This window comes from Magnolia sinica, chromosome 4 (genome assembly GCF_029962835.1).
Source record: "Magnolia sinica isolate HGM2019 chromosome 4, MsV1, whole genome shotgun sequence".
In the NCBI taxonomy this organism is placed as follows: domain Eukaryota; kingdom Viridiplantae; phylum Streptophyta; class Magnoliopsida; order Magnoliales; family Magnoliaceae; genus Magnolia; species Magnolia sinica.
The window spans coordinates 16,365,401-16,388,825 of NC_080576.1; the positions used below are offsets into that span (position 1 = coordinate 16,365,401).

The following is a 23,425-nucleotide window of genomic DNA, read 5'->3' on the forward strand; positions in this document are numbered from 1 at the left end:
AAGCCATTGCAAGCCCATTGTAATTTCAGTCACAACATGCCATTAAAAAAACTAAAAGTATTCCCATAAAATCAACCCAATACCAAATCCATTCTGTTTAAAATAGAATTAAAGGCATAAAATTCTTCCCATCACGCTACAAGCTTCACCCCTTAGCCCTAGCTAAGGGGTTTAGCCACACATGAATGGGCTAAAATAAACAAATAAACAAAAGAAAAGGAAGAAAATCAATAAAAGGAAAAGAAAAAGGAAACAAAAGAATTTCCCTGTTTTCTCCTTCAATCATCCAAGCCTGCTCCTGAGATCACGTGCATCCTCCCCAGCCATTGAAAAACTCCAAGCCGTGCTCACGTCCTCAACCTTCCCTGCTCCTGTTCCAGTAGCTGATGCAGCAGACCGTCCTTCTTCTTTTTTTTCACAACCAAAACCGGCTCCTCCCCCACACGCTCCAGCGGTGTCTTCTCACGCTCCAGCAGCCAACCTCCTCACGTCCCTCAAAAAAAAACTTCCCTCCATCAGCCACCGATCTCTCTCTACCTTATAGGCAGCCGAACCTATCCCCTGAAGGCGTGCTGAAGGGGGACTCTTTTCTCCCCGTCTTCGATCAGGAATCTCCGCAAAAACAATCGGTGCGGAAACTCCATTTACGCAGCAAGACAATATTGCTGATTTGCGTTAGCTGCAGGACCCATGATTTGAGTCTAAGGAGAAATCCACCCCGTCCATTAGATGAGGCTAGAAATTATGGTCGAGAATATATATTTTTGGTCCTCTGCTAATGCGGCATACTGCATATTTTATCCGCCATCCATCTTGCGTTTGAAGTATTGAAATCCGATCATCGCTATCTCTTGGACTTTTGTCACCTAGGTCTTGCTCAGATGGACCAAAGGATTCTAATGGATGGTCCGGATTGGACCTTTGAGTTCAGATGGTGGCCCACAAGGATCAACCGGCGCCCCTGTTTCATGCCAGAAGAAACGGAAGTTTCCGTCTTTTGATTGAGAGTCGGTGGGGCCCATGAACACTATCATAAAGTAAATCCACTCCGTTCATAAGATTCGTGACAAAATTTTGGTAAGAGGGATGGATTTTGGATCAGATTCGGCGTGGGCCCACGGAAGAAATCAGCTGCAATAGTTGTAGGGCAGTCCATTTGTGACCATTGAAACCAACAAGTGTGCATGCATGAGTGCATAAAGTCAACATGGGTTTGGCTAAATCGAGCCCCTCTGCATGATGGACGGCTCGGATTGAGCATTTGGACCATGATGATGGCCCACTGAGATCATTCTCAGTCTCTGTTTCATGACAGAAACGGAGTTCACGTAAACAGAGTCTGTGTTGCCACGCACTCTTAGTGCAAAAAGTGTAGTATATACACTGTATAATGATTATGAGAAATCCACACCATTCATCTTGTTCTCCATTTCATTTGAACCGTGGGGGCCAAAGTTAAAGCGTATATGGACAGCGGGTGGGCCCCAAATCAGGATTTTATGGACTGATCTGTTAGTTCAGCCACTTTCACGAGGATCCAATGGCTGAAATTTGACTTGTACGGTTAGTTTTTGGTCCTCGAGCCATGTATAAAGTTTTGAGCTGAGCGGATGGCGAGAACCCCGTGATCTTGCATTTTTCACCAATTTCGGACCTCTTTAATGTGAATGGCCTGCTTTCCTCGGATCCTTGATGCATAATTCCATCGATCTTCGTCTCCTGGAGTCCGTCCCTTGCCTTGGGTGTCATCGGAGGCGTTAAATCCATGCATTTACCACCTTTTTCAGTCCAGGCTTTAAACACAACCTGCATTTAATCACCCATATTTCTAGAGGCTATAATGAAGAAAATTTATTGCATTACCTGGTTACCGAAATCTGCTTGCGCTGTCGATTCTGGGAACAATCGTCCGAACGCCTCGTGAACGACCATCGTCAAATCTTGATTCTCATGGAGCCGACGTTTATAATGAAATTTGGGATTCAGGTAGTATGCTGAAACCCAAATATTAGTTACTCAGTTGTATTAACATGCAAACAGAAATGATGCTTAAAGTACTCAGTTGTATTAACAAACTTACCAGCTTGGTGGAGTGGATGCTCGAGAGTCCCAGTCCATCGACGATCGATGATATCGATCACCCACTGATACGAAGTAGGGATTGCAGTCATTATCCCCTGTCTCATAATTCTCATAAGCTCATACATTGACCCCATCGAAGGCCACATCTCATTATCTACGGCTCGTAGGACCTTGTACATCGGATGCAGGAAGGAAACAACGTTGTGAACTTTATCCCAGAAGGCATCGGAAAGCACTATATTTGAACATATCTTTGCACCCTCAGTCTTCTTCTGATTCCACTCCATGTATCTCTCGGATCTGAACAAATTTCTGAGACCCACGCGGTGCCTGTATAAGCTGTCAAGTGCAATGAAGTTCGTGGCGAATCGTGTCGCGCCTGGTCTAACGATGTCCCCTCCACAACACTCACGCATTGCAGCCAACAACCATGAGTGATTGTATATAAAGTTTGTCACTTTCCTCGCATCCTGGATGGTTTTCCTGACAGAATCCCTCTGGCCAATCTCCTCAAGCATTAAATCAATGCAGTGTGCGGCACACGGGGTCCAATAGATATTGAACTTCCGCATCAATTTCCTCCCCGCCTTAACGAACGCACTGCCATTATCCGTCACAACTTGGACAACATTCTGGGACTCAACATCTCTAATCACTCCTTTCAAGAGAGCATATATGTATTCGTGATCTTTTATTCTGGCCGATGCATCAATGGATTTGAGGAAAACCGGTTGTCCTCTACAGTACACCATGAAATTGATAATGGACAATTTCGTGGGTCCTGTCCACCCATCACACATGATTGTTACCCCATACTGCTTCCAATTCGGCTTGAGTCCACGTACCCAAGCCTGCATCTCCTCGTGCTCCCGATCGAGGTAGACGCCAAGAATCTCCTGTGGCGTGGGAGGCTTCACGCCGGGCCCGGCACGCTGCACCTCCTCAATCATATTTTTGAAGTGAGGACTGGCTGCTGCATTTGCTGGTACATGGCTCGAGATGAACCACCTAGATATAGCGCCACCTACTTTCTCCCTGAGCCCCTTGCTCCACATATTTTTTAATCTTTTTTGATTAACACCTGCGATGGGTGCATCTGGGACACGAGCGCTTTGCGTGCGTTGTAGGCCATGCCTGCTGCCTCCCTCAAATCGTCTGCTACTCCCACCAGCCTCATGTCGGGACGTCCCAAACGACGGCCTACTCTCATCAATCCGTCTTCTTTGCTCTCCCTCCCACTCTGAAGCCCGAGACTCACGAATCACTTGTCTAAAATCACTCCTTTCTCGAGCCGTAACACAGTCATCGGGGTACACAATCCCCTCATCGTCGTCATCATCGTGCTCGTCGATAGCACCTAGGCCCCATCCAGTGCCTCGTAGCTCCTCCCTCATATCCCTCTCCCAATCTCTTTGCTGCAGCTTGCGTGACTTCGCTTCAGTTAAGACTCTTCTCATCTCCTCTCTCACTGGCCTTGTTACACTTGGACAGTCTTTCACATTCTTGTATCCCCCTGCCAAATGTTCCTTTAGCCTAGACACTCCCCCACTCCGTATCACTTGGCCACAATAATTGCATATGGCTCCATATTTATTTCCCTCCACTGGCCGTCCATGTTTCCACCCAATGTCCCGTGCTCCTCCTTTTCCCGATCCAGACGACATTTTGCTCCCTAGTAGTATACAAATTTGCAATAATTGACAAAAAAGGTGCATCGGCTCGTATTCAGTGTAATAAGCCCAAATCATTTCAAGGGTTAAGATGTTAGATCAAATCAAAATTTCTTATTAATTACAATTGAGGAAAGAGTTTGCAGATTACATACTAAGTAAACTTTAAGGGGCCTATTGTGATTTATACATACAACATGATGAGTATTGGAAAAAAAAAATGAAACAGATATAGTCTCAGGTGGACAATGCAAAAGGAAACGGTTGTGATTGTACGGTCCACCATTAAACACTTATTAGGACCCACCATAATGTGTCCATAATGTTTATTTTCCATCCAACCCGTTGAAAAGGTTACATAAATCTAGATGAAGTGAAAAAACAAATATCAGCTTTATACAAAACTTTTGTGGCCCATAATAAAGTTCAAGTGGACCCCACCATAGAAAATAGGGACTGTGATTGCATATCCACCATTAAAATCCTCCTAAAGATGGCTGTACTGTTTACTTGACATCCAATCTGTTGATTAGGTCATACAGATCCAGATGAAGGGAAAAAACAAAGATAAGCTTGATCCAAAACTTTTATGGCCCTCAAAAAGTTTATAATAGTTGAAGCTTATTCAACGCCTTTTCCAATAATGTGGTCCACTTGAGACTGTTATATACCTAAGTTTTGGTCTCATTCTATCAAATGATTTAGGAAAATAGTTGGACGGCATAGATGAAACACATTCATCATTGTGGGGCGGGCCCACAGAGCACCGACCACCATCCATGGCTGGTGGTAGGGGGCATAGCCAATCTAGTTCCTTTGGCTACAGTTTTTAGCTACAGCTTTAATCTGTAGCCAATGCCCCTGAAATTGGTTTGTTTATTGAGTTAACTCTTATTGTACCGAGTAAACTCAGTTGGGCCCATTGTAAATTTATGTGGTTTATCCACACCTTCCATACGTTTTTCTGTCTCATTTTAGGCGTTGAGCCCAAAATTGAAGGTTATATAAATCTCAAGTGGACCATACCACAGGAAACAGTGGAAATAACGATTTCCACCGTTGAAACCTTTCTATGCCCCACAATGATGTTTATTTTTCATCCAACCTGTTCATAAGATCACTAAAACATGGATGAAGGGAAATAGAATATACAAGCTTGATCCAGAATTTCTGGGGGCCCCAAGAAATTTTCAATGTTAAATGTTCAATTCACACTGTTTCCTGTGGTGTGGACCGTGTGGTCCAATTGAGGTTTGGATATATTTCATTTTTTGGTTCAAGCCCTAAAATTATCATGTAAAATGGATGCACGGAGTGGATAAAATACATAAATCAAGGTGGACCCCACAGAGTTTACTCAGTACGCAATCTGCTTCCGTACGCAAACAGCCCTCCTCTTTCAACAGCACCGCGAAAGCGGATTGCGTACTAAGTAACTCCGTTCCCTTAGCGTACTGAGTAAACTGTGTGGGGTCCACTGTTATTTATTTATTTTATCCACTCTGTTAATCCATGTTAACAGATAATTTTAGGACTAGATCCCAAAAATGAAGCAAATTAAAATCTCAAGTGGACCACACTACAGGAAACAGTTTGATTGAAACTCTACCATTGAAAATTTTTTGGAGGCCAAAGAAGTTTTGGATCAAGCTGATGTTTGTATTTTCTCTTCATCCATGTCTTTGTGATCTTATGAACAGGTTGGATGACAAATAAAAATTAATTTGGACCCTAGGAAGGTTTCAACGGTGGAAATCATTATTCCACACTGTTTCCTGTGTAATGGTCCACTTGAGCTTTGGATTCACTTCAATTTTTGTATCAACCCCTAAAATTATCAGTAAAAATGGATGGACGGTGTGGATAAACTACATACATTAACAGTGGGCCCAACTGAGTTTACTCAGTACGGTAAAAGCATACGGAGTAACTCAGTACGCAATCCGATTCCCAGCAGCGCAGGACTCGGTTTTCCTTCCTGCGCTGCAAGCTTAGGTGGGACCCACTGTGATATTTGTGAAAAATCCTCCCCGTCCATTCATTTTGTGAGTTTATTTTAGGACATGATGCAAAAAACTAACCGTATCTAAATCTCAAGGAAGCCTAAAATGTGATAATTAAGCGTCCACAGTTGAAATATTCGTGGGGCCACGTAAGTTTTGATTCAGCTAATATTTTTTTTTTTGAGTTCATCCCAATAGTAATGACATTATTAACGGTACCGATGGCATCTAAACATCACTGTTGAACCCCAGGAAGGTTTCAACGGTAGGAATTTTCCTAGCCACATTTTTCCTGTAGTACGGCTCATTTGAGCTTTGGAAATGGACTGGCGACTCGCCTGCCGTGCTCTGTGGGCCCCACCACAAGGTATGTGTTTCATCCATTCCGTCCATCTATTTTTATAGATAATTTTATTATATAGTAAAAAAAGACACAGGTATATCCCAATGTCAATTGGACCACATTATAAGAAATAGTGTTGGATGAACTTTGACCATTCAAAACTTTTGGAGGGCCATGAAGGTTTTTGAACAACCTGATCTTTTTTTTTCCCCTTAATCTGGGTCTATATGACCTAATTAACAGATTGGATGTCAAATAAACAGTATCGTGGGCCTTAGGAGGATTTAAGTGATGGATATCCAATTAATATTATTTTCCTGTGGTGTGGTCCACCTGATACTTTTATCCATCTCGTTTTTGGGATAAAGCCCTATAATGATCTGAAAAAATTGATGAACGGTGTGGATAATACACATACATCATGGTGGGGCCCACATACATCATGGCTGGACCACACCGTAGGAAATAGTTGAATTGCACATCTACCGTTGCAAATTTCTTGGGGCCACGGAAGTTTTGGATATGCTTAAATTTTTGGGCTCAACCCCTTGAATTAGATGGAAAAACGGATGAACGGCTTAGATAAACAACACATGCATTTAACGTGGGCCCAACTGAGTTTAGTCAGTACGATCGGAGCGTACTCGCACAGCGCCCGTTGGATATACCTCCCGACTCCCGTATTTCGTTTTCACCTTCGCTCGGCGCGAACTCCTCACCGCGAGAGGTATTTTCGCGCAGGAGAGGAATTTTCGCTCCGCGAAATCTGATTTGCTGTTGCGAGAGCGATTTTCGCTCGGTGTGAAATCCGATTGAAGGGATTTTCGCTCTAAGCAAGAAATTCAAAAAATCAAGAAGCTCTGTCGAGAAAAGAGGGGAGATGGCGAGAAAAGAGGGGTTTTGCGTACACATACCGGCTCTGTCGATCGAGAAGCTCCTCTTCCAGCTCCGGTTCCGACTTCCGATTAACCAGGTACGAAAATCACTTTGAAATTTTTTTTCCCCGATATCCCCAATATTTATCGCCGAAAAGAGGGGTAGGTGGCTACAGTTTTCTCGTGGGGTTGGTGGCTACAGTCGAGATTCCGAAAATATCGGACGGACGCCGATAATATCTCCCGATATTTCGTCGATAATGGAGTACAAAATGCACATTCCGATAATATCGCCTATCTCGAAAAAATCGCCGATATTTCGCCGACAACTGGCAGAGAAACGAATTTAGGGGGTTTCGGTGTCGCAGAGCTGGCGACACCGATATTATCGTCGATATTATCGACAATTCGCCGATAACTCGAACACTGGCTCTACCACATCTCTTTCAGCACGATCTAGATGATTGCCTCCACGGATTAGTCGTCGGGCAAAACCTTATTAAGGTTCTCGTCGCTAAAACTTGAGTCATCTGGTGTAGCCCTACGGTTTGCCACTGGTAGTGCTCTATAGAAATCGGTGTTGGGCTGTACAGCAACCACGGGCGGTAGATCAACCACAGGTGGTGGAGCACCGCCTAGGGCTTGGGGTGGAAGTAGCGCATCCGCAAGACGGTCAAGGGTTGCCTGCAGCCCTTGCATGGTCAACTAACTCTCCCGATGGAAAGCTTTCATTCTTTCCGCAAGATCACGAATCTCTGGATCACCGTCCACAGGATTTTGACTCATACTTTCGTCGTTTGCCATCGGTCCGAGGGGAATCCTCGCTCTAATACCAATTGACGCAAGGATGAACATGATGAAGTCGAGCACCGTATCCCTCAAGAGGATAAGTATTCCGAATCCACACAACTTCTCTGCACTCCTCACAGAGGCTTCTCGAATCCACGAGAAAGAAAACAAGCAAAATAGAAAATAAATTCTATAAAATTCGAAATTGATTAATGAATAAAATAAACGAGTTCACAACCCTTTAAATAGGGATACCAAGCAATGGGAGAGAAATCAGAAGCAAGCAACAACTAAAACTCCTAGAATTCGCAACTTACTATAAATAGTAAACTTACTATTTATAAATGGTCGTGATGTCTACTAGTGCGCAAGGTTTTCAACCAAAAATAATAAGTGTCCTATTTGGCTTCACCAAGCTGTTTTTCTAATTTTTCTAAGCCCTTTTCGCGTTAGGTGCAACTCTAAAGCCCAACGGATGAAGAATTATAATCAAACTAAAACTTACTATTTATAGTAAAAATGGAATTAAAATTAGGAAACGACCGTCGATCTAGGGGTATTTCGCAAATCCAGCTTGTGCAACCCGGCATAGCTGGGTTGGTTGGCTAAAGTACCTCATTCTACCCTAAAATCATATATTTTACGCCCGATAACTCATTCCGAATTGTGAGATATGCCCGATCTAAGGTCCGACGGTCCGGATCACTTCTATCGTCGACCAGGCCTTTTCTGATCCATCTTGGTCATGAAATTGTCCACGACCCACTTTACATCAGTCCCCTCCACTTCAAAAGAACTCGTCCTTGAGTTCTCGCCCTACTCTAGTTTATGGTACTCGGTCAGGTCCGCAATGTTGAAAGTTCGTGAGATCGCCATGTCATTGATCTTTCGGATGATTGGGACGTGTCCAATCTTCTTATTCTTCAAGTTGTTGTACGTCTCGATCAGAAGTCTCTCTTTGCACAGATGGGCTATAACGTAGTCGCCCACCTCGAGCACTTTTTGTCGCCGATGCTTGTCCGTTTGTTCCTTGTACTTCTCGTTCGAGGCATGTATCTTAGTCTGCACTTTCGCATGGATGCCCATGATCCTATCTGTCATATGTTTTGCTGCAATGCTCGTGCCTGAGAGCTTGGACAAAGGGACCAAGTCAAATGTGTGGCGAGGTACTCGTCCGTAGATAATTTGGAACGGTGATTTCCCTGTCGAGCGGTTCACTATGTTATTGAATGCAAACTCTGCTTGAGACAAGGCAAAATCTTACTAATTCGATTTTTTTCCTGAAATACAGCGAAGGAAGTTTCCCAACGTGTGATTCACAACCTTGATCTGCCCTTCAGTCTGTGGGTAATAGGCACTACTGAATTGAAGTCGTATATCAAATCGAGTCCACAAAGTCCGCTAAAAGTGGCTAATGAACTTCGTGTCACGATCAAAAGTAATGGTCTTGGGGACCTCATATAGTCGTACAACCTCCCTAAAGAATAGATTCGCCATGTGTGTTGCATCGAGGGTCTTCTTGCATGAGATAAAGTGTGTCATCTTAGACAAACGATTTACCACCACGAACACTGAATCCATGCCGCGTTGTGTTCGTGGGAGACCAAGCACGAAGTTTATACATAAATCCTCCCAAGGACCATCAAGCACAGGTAACGGGGTGTAGAGGCCCGTATTCTGATATTGCCCCTTGAAGGTCTGATAAACATGACAACATTATACAGCTTTTCCCACATCACGTACCAATTGCAGCCAGTAATACCGCTCTTCCACAAGAGCTCGCGTCTTGTCTCACCCAAGGTGTCCACTAAGGCCACCTCCATGTAGCTCCTGAATAATCTGCTCTCTTAGAGAACTATGGGGGATGCATAATCGATTCCCTTTAAAGAAAAAACCGTCCTGTATATGAAGGTCACTAGGGTGACCTTCTTGACACTTCATCCAAGAATCTTTGAAGCCCTCGCCCTCGGCATACAGCTCCTTGAGACAGTCGAAGTCGACCACCTCGTTGCTCATCGTAACAAATAGTGATGCACGACAACTAAGTGCATCAGCCACCTTGTTCTGTTGCCCTGATTTGTGCTTCAAAACGAATGTGAATTCTTGTAAAAACAGAACCCATGTAGCATGCACACGATTCACGTTAGTTTGACTGTTAATAAACTTTAATGCTTGATGGTCAATATACAAAACAAACTCTCTTTGAATCAAATAATGTCGCCAATGTCGCAGCGCTTGAACAACCGCATACAACTCAAGTTCATACATCGACCACTTCTTTCGGACTTTGCTGAGCTTCTTGTTGTAAAAGGCTACCGACCTGCCTTCCTGTGATAATACTCCAATTCCGACGTATGAAGTGTCACACTTAACCTCAAATAGTTTGTCGAAATTAGAAAGCACCAAGACCAGTGTTGTGAACAAACAATGCTTGATCTCATGAAAGCTCTTGTCAGCTTTATCGGTCCATTGAAACGGTTCTTTTTTTCATGCAATCTATAATAGGCGCGACTATTGTGCTAAAATTTCGCACGAATCGACGATAGAAGGTTATCAACCCGTGAAAACTCCTCACCTCATGAATGTTTGTAGGGATCGGTCATTCCCTAATGGCTCGTACCTTTTCATCTTCCACACGAATGCCCGTGGACATTACAAAAAATCCTAGAAACAACAGGTTGTCCGTTAAAAAACTACACTTCTTCAAGTTGAGGTACAACTTGTTAATTTATAGGACCTGCAGCACCTACCTGAGATGTTTCCTATGCTCTGTCTTATCCTGGCTATATATCAGTATGTCATCAAAATATATTACCACAAATCGGCCAGTGAACGGTTTTAGAACTTGATTCGTCAAACGCATAAAAGTACTTTAATGCAGGGCCTTTTTCAAACCGGGCTTGAGTGAGGTCGCCTGTGGGATGCAAGGGCACACTCGGGGTGGGCGAGGCCCACGGGGGAGGTCTCGTGTTCGAGACTCCTCATCAGAGGCGATTAATGCACATTTTACATCGGGCTCGAGTGGGGTAGCCTGTGGGATGCAGGGACACTCGAGGTGGGTGACTCATGTGAGACGATACCCATGTGATTTGGGACCCACGAGGGGGGTTCGGCCGAGGTCCTAACCCATGAAATGTAGGGCCTGGGCTATGAGATAAACGGATTAATTCGTCATGCTCTAACAGTTTGAGCTTTTAGAGCGAGTAGTTAATTGTCCTGCATCAAATTGGTATTAGAGTGGGAGGTCTCGTGTTTGAGACTCCTCACCGGGGGTGATTAATGCAAGGACATTTTCACACCGGGCTCGAGTGGGGTCGCTCGTGAGATGCAGGGGCACGCTCGGGGTGGGCGACCCGTGTGAGGCAGTACCCATGTGATTTGGGGCCCACGAGGGGGTTCGGCTGAGGTCCTAACCCATAAGATGTAGGGCCTGGGCTATGAGATAAAGAGATTAATTCGCCATGCTCTAACAGTTTGAGCTTTTGGAGCAAGTGGTTAATTGTCCTGCATCATACTTGATGCGTTCAATGGGCCGAAGGGCATGACCAGCCACTTATACAACCCTTCCTTAGTTTTCAATGTCGTTTTCCACTCATCACCGGGTCGAATACGAATTTGATGGTACCTGCTCCTTAGGTCTAGTTTAGAGAACAGCTCGACCCCTTCTAGTATATCGAGCATGTCATCCAACCGTGGTATTGGGAACCGATAATTGATGGTAATTTTGTTGATTGCCCGACTATCGACACACATGCGCTAGCTTCCATCTTTTTTTGGCTTTAATAATGTTGATACGGCACATGGGCTCATACTCTCTCTCAAGAGACCCTTACAGATCAATTCCTCCACTTGTCCATGAAATATCTCATACTCCTTCGAAGTCATCCGATAATGAGGGTGGTTGAGTAGGCTAGCACCAGGGACGAGGTCTATGTGATGTTGGATGTCCCTCATGAGGGGCAATCCATCAGGTAAATCTTCAGGCCAGACTTATTTAAATTTGTTTAACAACAGTCTTAAACTTTGGAGAATGTTCGAAGGTTCCAATTCCTCGCCCTTCACCACTACAGCGTATATATCCCGATTTTCTTGGATTCCTCCATGAAATCCTGAATGGTCAAGAGGGAACTCTCCTCCACTTTAGAGGCTTCAGTGTGGTTCTCTGGTGCCATAGGGGCAAAGATTATTTTTTGACTATCCGTGACGAGTATATAAACATTGTCTCATCCTCGATGGGTCACATCACGGTCCGATTGCCAAGGCCGACCAAGTAACATATGATATGCTTCCATGTTGACCACGTTGCAAAGTATTTGATCCTTATAATTTTTACCAATTGAAAATGAGATGATATATTGTTCAGTTACTTTGGTCATGTTCACCTTTTTTATACAACCAATTGAATACGGGAAAGGATGTTTTGTCGTTGGTAGCTACAACTTGTCCACCATCACTCTTGAGACAATGTTCTCGCCACTACCACTGTCTATGATCACATCACAGACCTTTCCGTTGATAGTGCACCGAGTACGGAATATATTGTGTCACTGTGGATGTAATTCCTTCCGTGAGGTATACAGTAATCGCCTCACAACTAGAGATTTGCCACCATCTTCACCCGTCAATTCATCACTATCTGCTATTTCTTTAGTGGCTTGTTTATGTTCATCAAAGCCAGGGTCTTCTTCTGTGGCCTCATATTCAGTGCCCCCGTCATTTATTGTCAAGTGTGTTGCGGGACGTTAAGAACAGGTGTTTGATAAATGGCTTGGTTGGCCACAACGGTAACAATTGTTCGACCTTTGCTGAGCACAAGGATTTGGAATCCTACTTGGGCCCGCTGTTGTGGGTGCTGCACATTGAGGTCTGAATGAGCCGCTCCCCGTATCACGGTTTGCGGTTGCAGGAGGTTGAGGACGTTTTTCTACTGGATCTTTTCCTCGTGCCAGCACTGGATCCTGCGTAGGACTTGTCATGAGGGGTCGAGTTGAAGGATATGGCCGAACAGGAACTCTTGCAAGTTGTGTTTCTGCCCTACTCGCCAATTGAACTACTTCATCCACGGTCCTGACTGGGTACATCTAAACTTGGTCCTGAATTGTCAGTCGCAACCAACCTATAAATCGTGCCACCTTCTGTGACTTAGATTCTGACAGCCAACCGCTAAAATTCTTCAGTGTAATCTGTAACAGTTCGATTTTCTTGTCGGCAATTCTGGTATTACTGAAATAATATCTACTCATAATCAGTGGGGAGGAATCGTGATCGAAAAAGACGTCTCATCCGTGACCATGATGAGATGAGGGCCTTATTCTGGCGGGCTTGTGAGAGTTGTAATTGCTCCCACCATGCAGAAGCACCAAATTTTAATTTAAACGCTATCAATTTTACCTTTTTATGATCCGGTATGTCTATATAATCAAAATATCTCTCTACTTCGGCTAGCCAATCAAGGAAATCTTCTATGCATAACAAACCATTAAAACTATGAATTTCAGCCTTATCTCGATAGTCTCTTTCAGCATAATCTAAATGATCGCCTTCATGGATTGGTCGTCAGGTAAAACCTTCATTAAGGTCCTTGTCGCTAGAACTTGAATCATCTGGTGTAGCCGTACGGTTTGCCACTGGTAGTGTTCTACGAAAATCGAAGTTGTGCCGTACAACAACCACGGGTGGTGGATCAACTATAGGTGGCGGAGCACCGCATAGGGGTCAAGGTGGAAGTAGCACATCTGCAAGACGGTCGAGGATTGCCTGCAGCCCTTGCATGGTCAACCGACTCTCCCGGTGGAAAGCTTTCATTCTTTCGACAAGATCACAAATCTCTGGGTCACCGTTCACATGATTTTAGCTCATACCTTCGTTGTTTGTCATTGGCCCGAGGGGAATCCTCTCTCTGATACCAATTGACGCAGGGATAAACGTGATGAGGTCGAGCACCGTCTCCCTCAAGAGGATAACTATTTCGAATCCATGAAACTTCTCCGCACACCTCACAGAGGCTTCTCGAATCCACGAGAAAGAAAGCCAGCAAAATAGAAAATAAATTTTATAAAATTTGAAATTGATTAATGAATAAAATAAACGAGTTCAAAACCCTTTAAATAAGGATACCAAGCAATGGGAGAGAAATTAGAAGCAAGCTACAACTGAAACTCCTAGACTATTTCTAGACGGTCGCGATGTCTACTAGTGCACAAGGTTTTCGGCCAAAAATAGTGAGTGTTCTATTTGGCTTCACCAAGCTGTTCTCCTAATTTTTATAAGCTCTTTTCGTGTTGGGTGCAACTCCTAAAGCCCAACGGATGAAGAGTTATAATCAAACTAAAAATTACTATTTATAGTAAAAATGGAATTAAAATAAGGAAACGATCGTCGATCCAGGGGTATTTTGTAAATCCGGCTTGCATAACCCGGTATAGCTGGGTTGGTTGGCTAAAGTAGCTCGTTCTACCCAAAAATCATATATTTTACGCCCGATAACTCATTCCGAATTGTGAGATATGCCCGATCTAAGGTCTGACGGTCCGGATCACTTCTATCATCGACACGGTCCTTTTCTGATCCATCTTGGCCATGAAACTGTCCGCGACCTGCTCTACATCACTTTTCCTAAGATTATCAGCTTGACAGACGTTGCTCCTTCCAACCCATGCTAGCATTATGGCCTTGGGAGGGGCCCTGTGGGATCAAATGAAAGAAGTATGCGCTTTTTCTTTTGAAGAGGACCCAAGAATTAAAGAATTAGACTGTAGAAGGGCTGGATTGAAAAACACTGAGACGTTTCTACAATCCACACCATTGAATCTCTAGTCTCTGTGAAATGGCAAATATCGAGAAGTCGCTTCAACAAGCTTAAGAACTCCCCATGCGTTATTCTCTTGGCTCACTGGTAGACACTGTGATTCATATATGAGGTCGAGGGTCAAGAAACCATGCGTGCGTGGGGTGGTAGTGTGTGTTTCTCACCTTTCAAAAAAAAAAAAAAATAGAGCTTAAGAACTCACCCCCTTAAAAAAATTCCTGTGGCATTGAGGGGTCCAAACCACCCCACGACCTGAAACTGAGTAGCAATGATCAATGGTGACATCTGCATTTGGAGATGACTACAGGGATTTAAGATCAATGGTTCTACAAACCATCCCACTGTCTATGCATGGCTATAGGGATTTAGATTTTAATGAGGCATACAAGAGGGCCACGTGGACAGTACTAGAAGAGCTCGTTCCAATGCTGTGTCTCCTTCAATCATTGAGGATGATTCTGCTACCACTATCTAATGGGCATCTTCACTCTTCAGAGGATAAATACCTGTGGAGGTAGGGGATGGGTGGAGGAAATCAGGAATCTGAGGAGCACCTCTCTGTTGTTTTCTCATGTAAGAAGGAATGGAGTTTTGTAGCTGATGATTTAGCCAAAAGGGCTTCAATCCCCAAGTTGTTTTGTTTGTAGATTCTCCCTATTTAATTTCTTGTGTTTTCTTCCTATATAAAATTTATTCAAAAAATAAATAAATAAAAAGAAAGAAAGAAAGAAAAAGGTTAAATACCAAAAGTAAATGCTTATCCATAACCATATGGGCTATAGGTCTGTACGGTTTTTATGGGAAAAAAAACCCTATTTCCTTTTATATGGTAGTTGGGTCCTTGCTCATGGCTCATTGGTAGACTCACAGGAGTTTCAACACGATGGTCATGGGTTCATGCACCCATTGTGGTGTGTGTGGGTGTGAGTGTGTTAAAAATAAAAGTTGATGTAGTTTGGACTTGTGGGCTCCACAGTCTAACCAATTGCTGTTTTTTGGTCATCCAGTTAATCCTATGGGTCCCAAGTCAATGATTAACCATTGATCTTGTCAGAAACACTCGTATGGACCGTCGATAGGGCCCTTATCTTTCATCAAATCAATATTGACAATATGGCCCAAAATCCAAATCTTTAATCCGGATGGCTGGATGCTCAGGATCTTCAGTATGGATAGTTGGATCTTTAATTAGGACCCTCAGATGGGCATGATTTTCAATTGATCAGAAGTGGGACCACCTCCCATTGGATGATTAGACACTCTTGCATCATTGGTAAGGAAGTATTGTCTATTTCTCCATTGATATCGCCTTATTGTAAGAGTGCGACACGCACCCTACTATGTTTGGAGCAGATATGTATGACTTCCGACTACATTAGAGCCTGTTTAGATTTGCTGAAACATACATTGAGAAAATGCCATTTCCATGAAAATAGTGTTTCTATTGTTTATTTTCGTAAATTCCCTATAAATGCCTTTTTCCATCTCCCGCTCATTTACTAAAAAAATACCCCCTTTTCGTTTCCTTGCCCTTACTTATGAAACGTCATTTCTCAAAAATTTGAGAGAAATGAGAGGAAACAATGCGCCTCATATGGTAGTCACATGTGCACCCCCTACCCCCATGTGCAATTATCCATGTTCAAGTGCCCCACATGTGCAACCATCCATTTTTAACTGCCCCATATGTGCCAATGCACTACCATCCATCGTAAAGTGCCACATGTGGCAATGTGCCACCCCCATGTGTCAAGGTGCCATGTGCAACGTATGTCACTCTCATCTTCAAACACCCAGCATGCAACAACACATGCTATTAAGCCACATGTGTCACATGTCTGCCATCTATCTTTAAGAACTTCGCATGCGTGACATGTGCCATCGACCACCTTCAAGTGCCCCACATGTGCAAACGTCCATTCAAGTGCCCCATGTGTGCCACATATACCACTGTTCATCGTAGTGCACCATACATGTGCCAATGTGCCACTTGCATGACATGTACAACCCCCTATCTTTAAGTGTTCCACCGGCACCACATGTGCAACAGGTGCCACCATCTATCTTCAAGCACCCCACATTTACCACTATGCCACCCAACTTTAGTGCACACATGTCACCTTTTGTCTTCAAGTAATTTCCTTTTCCCCAAACAACATATTTGGAAATGGAGAATTTTTTTTCAAGAAAATCTTCTTGAAAAGCAATCAAGGCAAACAGCTTTTCATTTCTTACTGGATTAGAAATGGTATTTCATGAAAAACACCATTTCCTCAATTTGGAACTGAGTATCATGTCTGATACTCAGTCCAAGAATGGATATTTGCGTGAGCCTGCTCATAGGTTGTATTACTCCTTGTAGGCGAGGCATAATTTTCACAGGGTTTTCTAGCATGGGTCAACCTTGTTTTTCTCTCATTGTTTCCCCCCTCTTGTTCCTTGCCATTCGGTGATCCAAACGATTCATCTAGTAGTCTTCTCCATGGATGGGCCATGTGGCAAAGATCCGTCTGGTATCTTCAGTCTGTACAAAGAATGGTTGCAGTCAATCCATCCGCATGCCGATGCCTGGTAGGGATCACTGATCAATGTGTTCTTTTTTCCATGCAACCCATCTGCGGTGGGGCCTGGTAGATGACTAATCTGGATTACCAGGTCGTGAAGCACAGGGGGAGTGATAAATGGCTAGCAATGATATCAAAGTTTCAATTTTTATATGTTCGCATGTGCGTCATACGGTTGTCACAAACTTTGTGAGGCTTTTAGGCAAGATAAATTTAGAGCAGGGTGTTAATACTTGGGTTACATTCATCAACTTGTTTTACCTAGGTTGCTAGTTAGTAGTTACATTCATCAACTAATATGAGTTTATCACATATTAGTTAACAGTAATTTTATATTAGAGATCTTGATCTCTAATATATAATGAGTTCATGTTCACAGTAATTATGTGTTAGAGATCAAGATCTCTAATACATAATTACTGTTAACTAAATCAAGACGACTCATTTTAGGTGTCTACCAAACAGGGCCTAATATTATTATTTTTAATCGATAAGACATCTTATTAAGAGACCCCTGAAAGGAAAAGAAAAATTATAGTCTAAGATTGCAGTCTTTGGTGTGTTACAGACTTACAGTAGCAATATTTTTATTTTTCTATTATTTTTGTTTTAGAAAAAAGATTTAGTTTCGTACTTCATTGATTTAGTTATTTTGATTTACACATCTACGATGTTTTGTGGACTTTGTTTTTAGTTATTATCTTTTCAAATGGCATCCGTAGTAAATCTTTTGAATGATCAATTACAAGTTGAAAATGTTCTCTATTTCATGATTAGTATTTTGTAAAATATTTCTAATAGATGAGATGTTTCATAGGTATGGCTCTCCCAGTATGATTGACATTGAAGTTTTCTCATCTGCCTATCGAGCGCGTTTGGCTGAAGCAGAGCTTGCTGGAGCTATACCAGATAACATTTCCTTGGAAGTAGGCCTTTTCAACTGTATATATTCCCATACTCATTTTAGCCCAAATCTATGTAACTTTATTGACGTGTATAATCTTATTTCCACATTCCTTAAAAGATAATTTTCTACTCCTAATGTTGGGCTTGCTTCTGCTGTAATGTGCATCGTCTATTGTGTAAAGGGGTTTAAAGTAGGAGTAATTATTATATTAGAATGAAATAGTAAATATGTCATTTCATGTAAGTTATTAGGGATATCTTCTCCTTTTCTTCTTTAGGGTTTCGATGGCATTTGGTACGAATGTATTTTTTCTTTTTGTAATATCCAACCCTACAAACACAGCAAAGACAGCAATAGATCAGGATTGATGCAACCCTTGGATATCCTTGATTGGGAACTGTGGAAAGGTCTCAATTATCCTGGTTTATGCGCATTTCCCTCTTTTTTTTATATATTTTATCCGTTTTGAAGGGTCACTTTTATTTATTTTTTAGTATTATTATTTTATGTTTGAGGTGAGTTTTTCTTAGCTTTAAGATGACCGCTGAAAAGAACTCGTTGCTGATTTTTTTTCCCCTTCACAGATTCAGGTTAGAGATTGATCCAGAATCTATAAACAGATGACAAATGAGTGTTTGGATTACAGATTATTTTAAACTTTTTTTATGATTATCATTACAATGTTCCAATACTAACAATTTCAAGTTGATTGAAGGAGTCATGATTTTCAGAAAGTTAGTCCTGAGATGGAAGCTTTTCAAAATTTGTCTTGTAATTCTTTTGCATGCAATTTTTGTGCTAGGCGCTAGAAACTTGTTATGTATTATGTAACACATGAAGCAGGCATGAATTCCTAACAATTCCCTTTCATCCTGTGTGTAGTAGCACCTGAACTATTCTTCATTTTTGAATTCCTCCAAACCATACTTACAAACAGTGTTCGAAATATTGGGATCGCACAATGTATCGCACCCTTGGGATATAGATACGTATCGGTTATCGCATGGGATATATCGTTTGTATCGCATAATTTATCACACTTTTGGGAAACATGGGGAAACATTAAGATAATTGTTGATTTTTTCAATGAAACTTCAGGGATTATTTAAAAAGATCTTAATACACACTTTTAAATCATAAAATCTCAAAAAAGAAATGGACATAATAGGTTTCCTTTGTATATTGTACTAAGATATGCGCTGTGCGATTGAACTATGACAACTATATTCAGTATCCACCCCATCCATCCGTTTTTTCATATCATTTTAGGACATTATTCAAAAAAAATGAAGTAAATCCAATAATCAAGTGGACCATACCATAGGAAACAATGATGATTGACCATTAGTGGGCCACAAAAGGTTAGATCAAGCTGATAATTGTTTTTTCTCTTCATTCAAACTTATGTGAAGTTATCAATAAATTAAGTGCCTAATAAAATATAAGGAAAATCAAGGTGCACCCTAAAAAGTTTTTAATGGTACTGTGTTCAACCATCATTGTTTCCTTGAGTATAGTCCACTTGAGACGAAAAATAAGACAGATCTAACGATCAAGTGGACCACATTGAAAAAAGTAATGGGGGGATTAAACGTCTGCCATTGAAACCCTTTAGGGGTTCACGGAAGTTTTGGATCAATATAAAATTTGTTTTTCCTCTTAATTCATGTCTTTGTGGCTTTATGAACAGATTGGATGGAAAATAAACGTTATGGTGGGCCCTACAAAATGACTCTTGCATTTAATCCCACTGACATTTAATGCTTAGTGCATTTTAATGCAACCAAGCTTATTATTTGGTGTGATCCACTTGAGCGTTGGATATGCCTCATTTTCGTACTCATACCTTAAAATAATATGAGAAAAGGGATTGACGGTTTGGATGTACAGATACATCACGGTGGGCCCAACCACAGACCTGCCCGTTCGGAGCTAGGGACGGGCGGGGGTAGTACGCAATCCACGTCCTCGTGTGGCACACCAGCCAATCCGCTTCCTTTTGGACCAGATTTAATGTTATATGGCCCCACAATAATATATTTATTATATACACACCGTTCAACCATTTGGAGAGATTATTTTAGATCATGAGCCAAAAAATAATTAATATCCAAAGCTCAAGTGGACCACACCACAAATAGTAGTCGGACAGTGATTCTCACTGTTAAAACATTCGTAGGGCCCACCGTGACTTTTATTTTCCATCCAATCTGTTCACGAGGTCACACAGAGCTGGATGAAGAGGAAAAATAAATATCATATTTATCCAAAACTTCTCTGACCTCAAAAGGGTTTCAATGGTAGACGTTCAATCTCCCACTATTGTCTGTTGTTTGCAGTGTGGTCCACTTGTTCTCTGGATCTGTCTTATTTTTCGGCTCAAGCCTTACAACGAGCTCGCCAAATGGAAGAACGGTTTGGATATAACGCATGCCTTATGATGGGACCCACAACACTTGATGACGTCAACACTCGGTGGTGTGTGGTACACCACCCAACCCAAAATCACTTAAAGAGGGCTCGGACGCTCTTGTTTTTCGACGCAACGAGGGTTCCGGCCTTCCGGAACCCTAAAATCTCGCCCAAATCCAGAAAATTTCAGATCTCACGATGATTTCTCGACATTTCGGAGAGGATTTCTCCGGATTTCGCTTGGATTTCTTCGGATGTCGATAGATTTCTCTCCTGTGACCCAGAAATGTCGACCACGGCCTGATTCCTCGCCAGAATCTCCAAGAAAGGGAAAAGTTGAAGAAAATTTGCAGAAAATCCTACTTGTCGAGTGGCCCACCTCCAGCCAGGTACGCTCGATTTCTTCTTTTTTTTTCTAATTCAATTTTTTTTAATTCTCCACAAGCCGGATCCGATTTTTTGTCCGTGCATTTGTCTCCGACGATAATGGAGAAGAAATCTTGCCATATCGTCGATATATCGTGCGATATCAACTATATATTGGCTGATATTGGGATTTTGAATTTTTTGGTATCTTCCGGTGGTTATCGGGGGTATATCATCTCGCAGTGGTGCGATACTGATAATATCGGCCGATATATCGGCCGATAGTATCAATATTTCGAACACTGCTTACAAATGATATATATATATATATATATATATATATATATATATATATATATATATATATATATATATATATATATATATATATATATATATCCAGCTCGACAAGTAACAATCACTTGAAAAATGACGAGTAATGGTTCTTTTCAGGTATCTTCTCCTGGCGTTGAAAGGCTCATCCAAATTCCCCAAGAGCTTGATCGGTTCAAGGACTTGCCAATGTATGTGAAGTATGTCACCGAGGTGGTTGCAAACAGGCCATCACAGGAAAGCGACGGTGTTTTCAAGCTTGTTTCGTTTGATTTGGATTCAAGACACTGCACTTGGAGTTTAGCAGATGTGAGGATAAACAGAGAATCGGCAGGGAAAGGAAGACCACTGTGCAAAAAGCAAAGAGAATGGCGGTTGCAGACCCCTTTTGATTCCTTGCGCCTAGTTCGATTGTATTCTGAATTTTGATTTATGCACCGCTTTGACTGTATCCACTAAAATTGTAATTTTAGCTTATTTTCATGAGCTGTTACCAGTGTAGGATGCTGAAAGGAAAGGTATACAAAATCTATATGTATAGAAATGTTGAAGGGGCTAACTGTATAATACACATGATTGGTGCATCACACAGAATGGTTCTTGGGATCTTGCCCTAAATTCTTGAATTTTTTTTAATGGACTTGAGATGCAGTTTTACATATTCTTAATCAAAATTCAAAAGATTAGAGAGAGAACAAGGCAAGTGCCGTATAGCAGTCGCTGACACATGACCAAAGGGTGCAATGTACTATGGATTTAACAAACTGAAAGCAGGTGGGAATTGGTACACGGTAGGGAAAGAGATTCCCAATGTGCAGCTTTATTTGTGGTTTTGGATTATTTGTTTTTTTTCTTGCATATGGTACCCACTGCTTAGGATATGCCCATGTAGAGTCAGCATATGCCGACTCCTTTTGTCCATAGTTTTATTATTTTATTTTATTTTTTTAGTTGAAGGTGAGAAATTTTATCAGACAAAGCTGAAGCAAAAGGAAGAAAAACAAAACAGGAAAAAAGGAAACTACAAAGGAAAGAAATAATACAGCAACGACCCGAGAATGGGAGAAAACCTCAACTTTTTTGAAGGATAATGAGACTTATTTTATTGAAAAGCTGCCAACTCTTTTTGTCCATAGTTGGAAAACTCAGCTCAACTTGATGTGTAGCTGGGTTGAGTAGACTCGAAGACTTGACCTGAATCAAGTAGATATTTAATTAATTATGAATTGAAAATATTATGCGTTAATAGATATTTGAAAAAAAGTTAGATCTGTTATAAGTTATAAACTCAAAAAGTAAACACATTACCAATGCTTCACCAATTAAAGTCGTTGCTTCCTCTTGATGATGTTGGTGGTTCAAATTTCCCTCCCAACATTATTATTTTTAATGTAAAATCCCATGACCTAGGTGAGTGACTCAGTTCAAGTCATGCCGACTCGTGTCAAGTTGACATAGCCATCGAGTCGACTCAATGAGTCTCTTTGAGTCCAGGCGAGTCAGGCCCATTACCGAGTTTCCCAGACATGCACACGGTTAAGGTCATTGCTTCCTTTTGACAATGTTAGGGGTTTGAATCTTCCTTCCAACATTATTATTGTTAATATAAAATCCCACAACTTAAGTGACTGACTCGGTCCAAGTCACACCAAGTCGTGTTGAGTTGACTCAACGAGTCCTCTCCAAGTCCAGGCAAGTCAAGCCCAACACTGAGTTTCCCAAAAACTGGACTCAATATCTTGCCGAGTAGAGTTGACTCAGCCAGGTTTTGGGTCATGTCAGTGAGTTTTAGAACTATGCTTTTATCAACTGTACTTCTACAAACCCCACAAGGATGCCTTCAGCAGCATTACTTTAATCAAAATGATATGCTCTAATCACTTGCACGAAATTTTCAGTGTGAATGACCAGAACAACCATTTGATCTGCTCAGATGGTTGTCCCATGTGGGGATAGGCACTGGGCGCGGATTAGATACTGACAAGGTCAGTATCCAAATCGCTACTGAAGTGACGTCACTAAGCTCTGTGGGCCCAACCATGATGCATGTGTTATATCCATACCGTCCATTCATTTGGAGAGATCGTTTTATGGCATGATAAAAATAATGAGATAGATCTAAAGTTCAAGTGGACCCACCATAGAAAATAGTGGGTACAGTGACATCTACCGTTCAAAACCTCTTAGGGCCACAGAAGTTTCTGATCAAGCTTATATTTTTGTTTTCACTTCATCCATCTCTATGTTAATTTATGAATAGGTTGGATCTAAAA

The 23,425-nt window shown here is 41.9% G+C and overlaps 2 protein-coding genes across 2 annotated transcripts; one reads left to right on the forward strand and one right to left on the reverse strand.

Moving 5' to 3' along the window:
* Positions 1-1,834: 1,834 nt before the first annotated feature.
* On the reverse strand, positions 1,835-3,702 carry LOC131242586 (uncharacterized). The gene is made up of 2 exons (XM_058241326.1): positions 2,081-3,702; positions 1,835-1,994 (listed from the first exon to the last, which is right to left on the reverse strand). Exons 1-2 carry the CDS (start codon positions 3,537-3,539, stop codon positions 1,852-1,854), a joined length of 1,602 nt encoding a protein of 533 aa, XP_058097309.1. The 5' UTR covers positions 3,540-3,702; the 3' UTR covers positions 1,835-1,851.
* A 14,210-nt stretch (positions 3,703-17,912) lies between these two features.
* On the forward strand, positions 17,913-21,813 carry LOC131242592 (uncharacterized). The gene is made up of 2 exons (XM_058241331.1): positions 17,913-18,060; positions 21,273-21,813. The coding sequence occupies exons 1-2, from the start codon at positions 17,941-17,943 to the stop codon at positions 21,579-21,581; spliced, it is 429 nt and encodes a 142-aa protein (XP_058097314.1). The 5' UTR covers positions 17,913-17,940; the 3' UTR covers positions 21,582-21,813.
* The last annotated feature ends 1,612 nt before the right edge of the window (positions 21,814-23,425 follow it).

Bases quoted from the DNA above. Each gene is read 5' to 3' on its own strand.
- LOC131242586 (XM_058241326.1), bottom strand. From the start codon at position 3,539: ATGAGAAGAGTCTTAACTGAAGCGAAGTCACGCAAGCTGCAGCAAAGA. The intron at 1,995-2,080 runs GTAAGTTTGTTA...TTTGGGTTTCAG, and splicing joins GCATCCACTCCACCAAGCTG to CATACTACCTGAATCCCAAA.
- LOC131242592 (XM_058241331.1), top strand. From the start codon at position 17,941: ATGTTTCATAGGTATGGCTCTCCCAGTATGATTGACATTGAAGTTTTC. The intron at 18,061-21,272 runs GTAGGCCTTTTC...GGTTCTTTTCAG, and splicing joins CAGATAACATTTCCTTGGAA to GTATCTTCTCCTGGCGTTGA.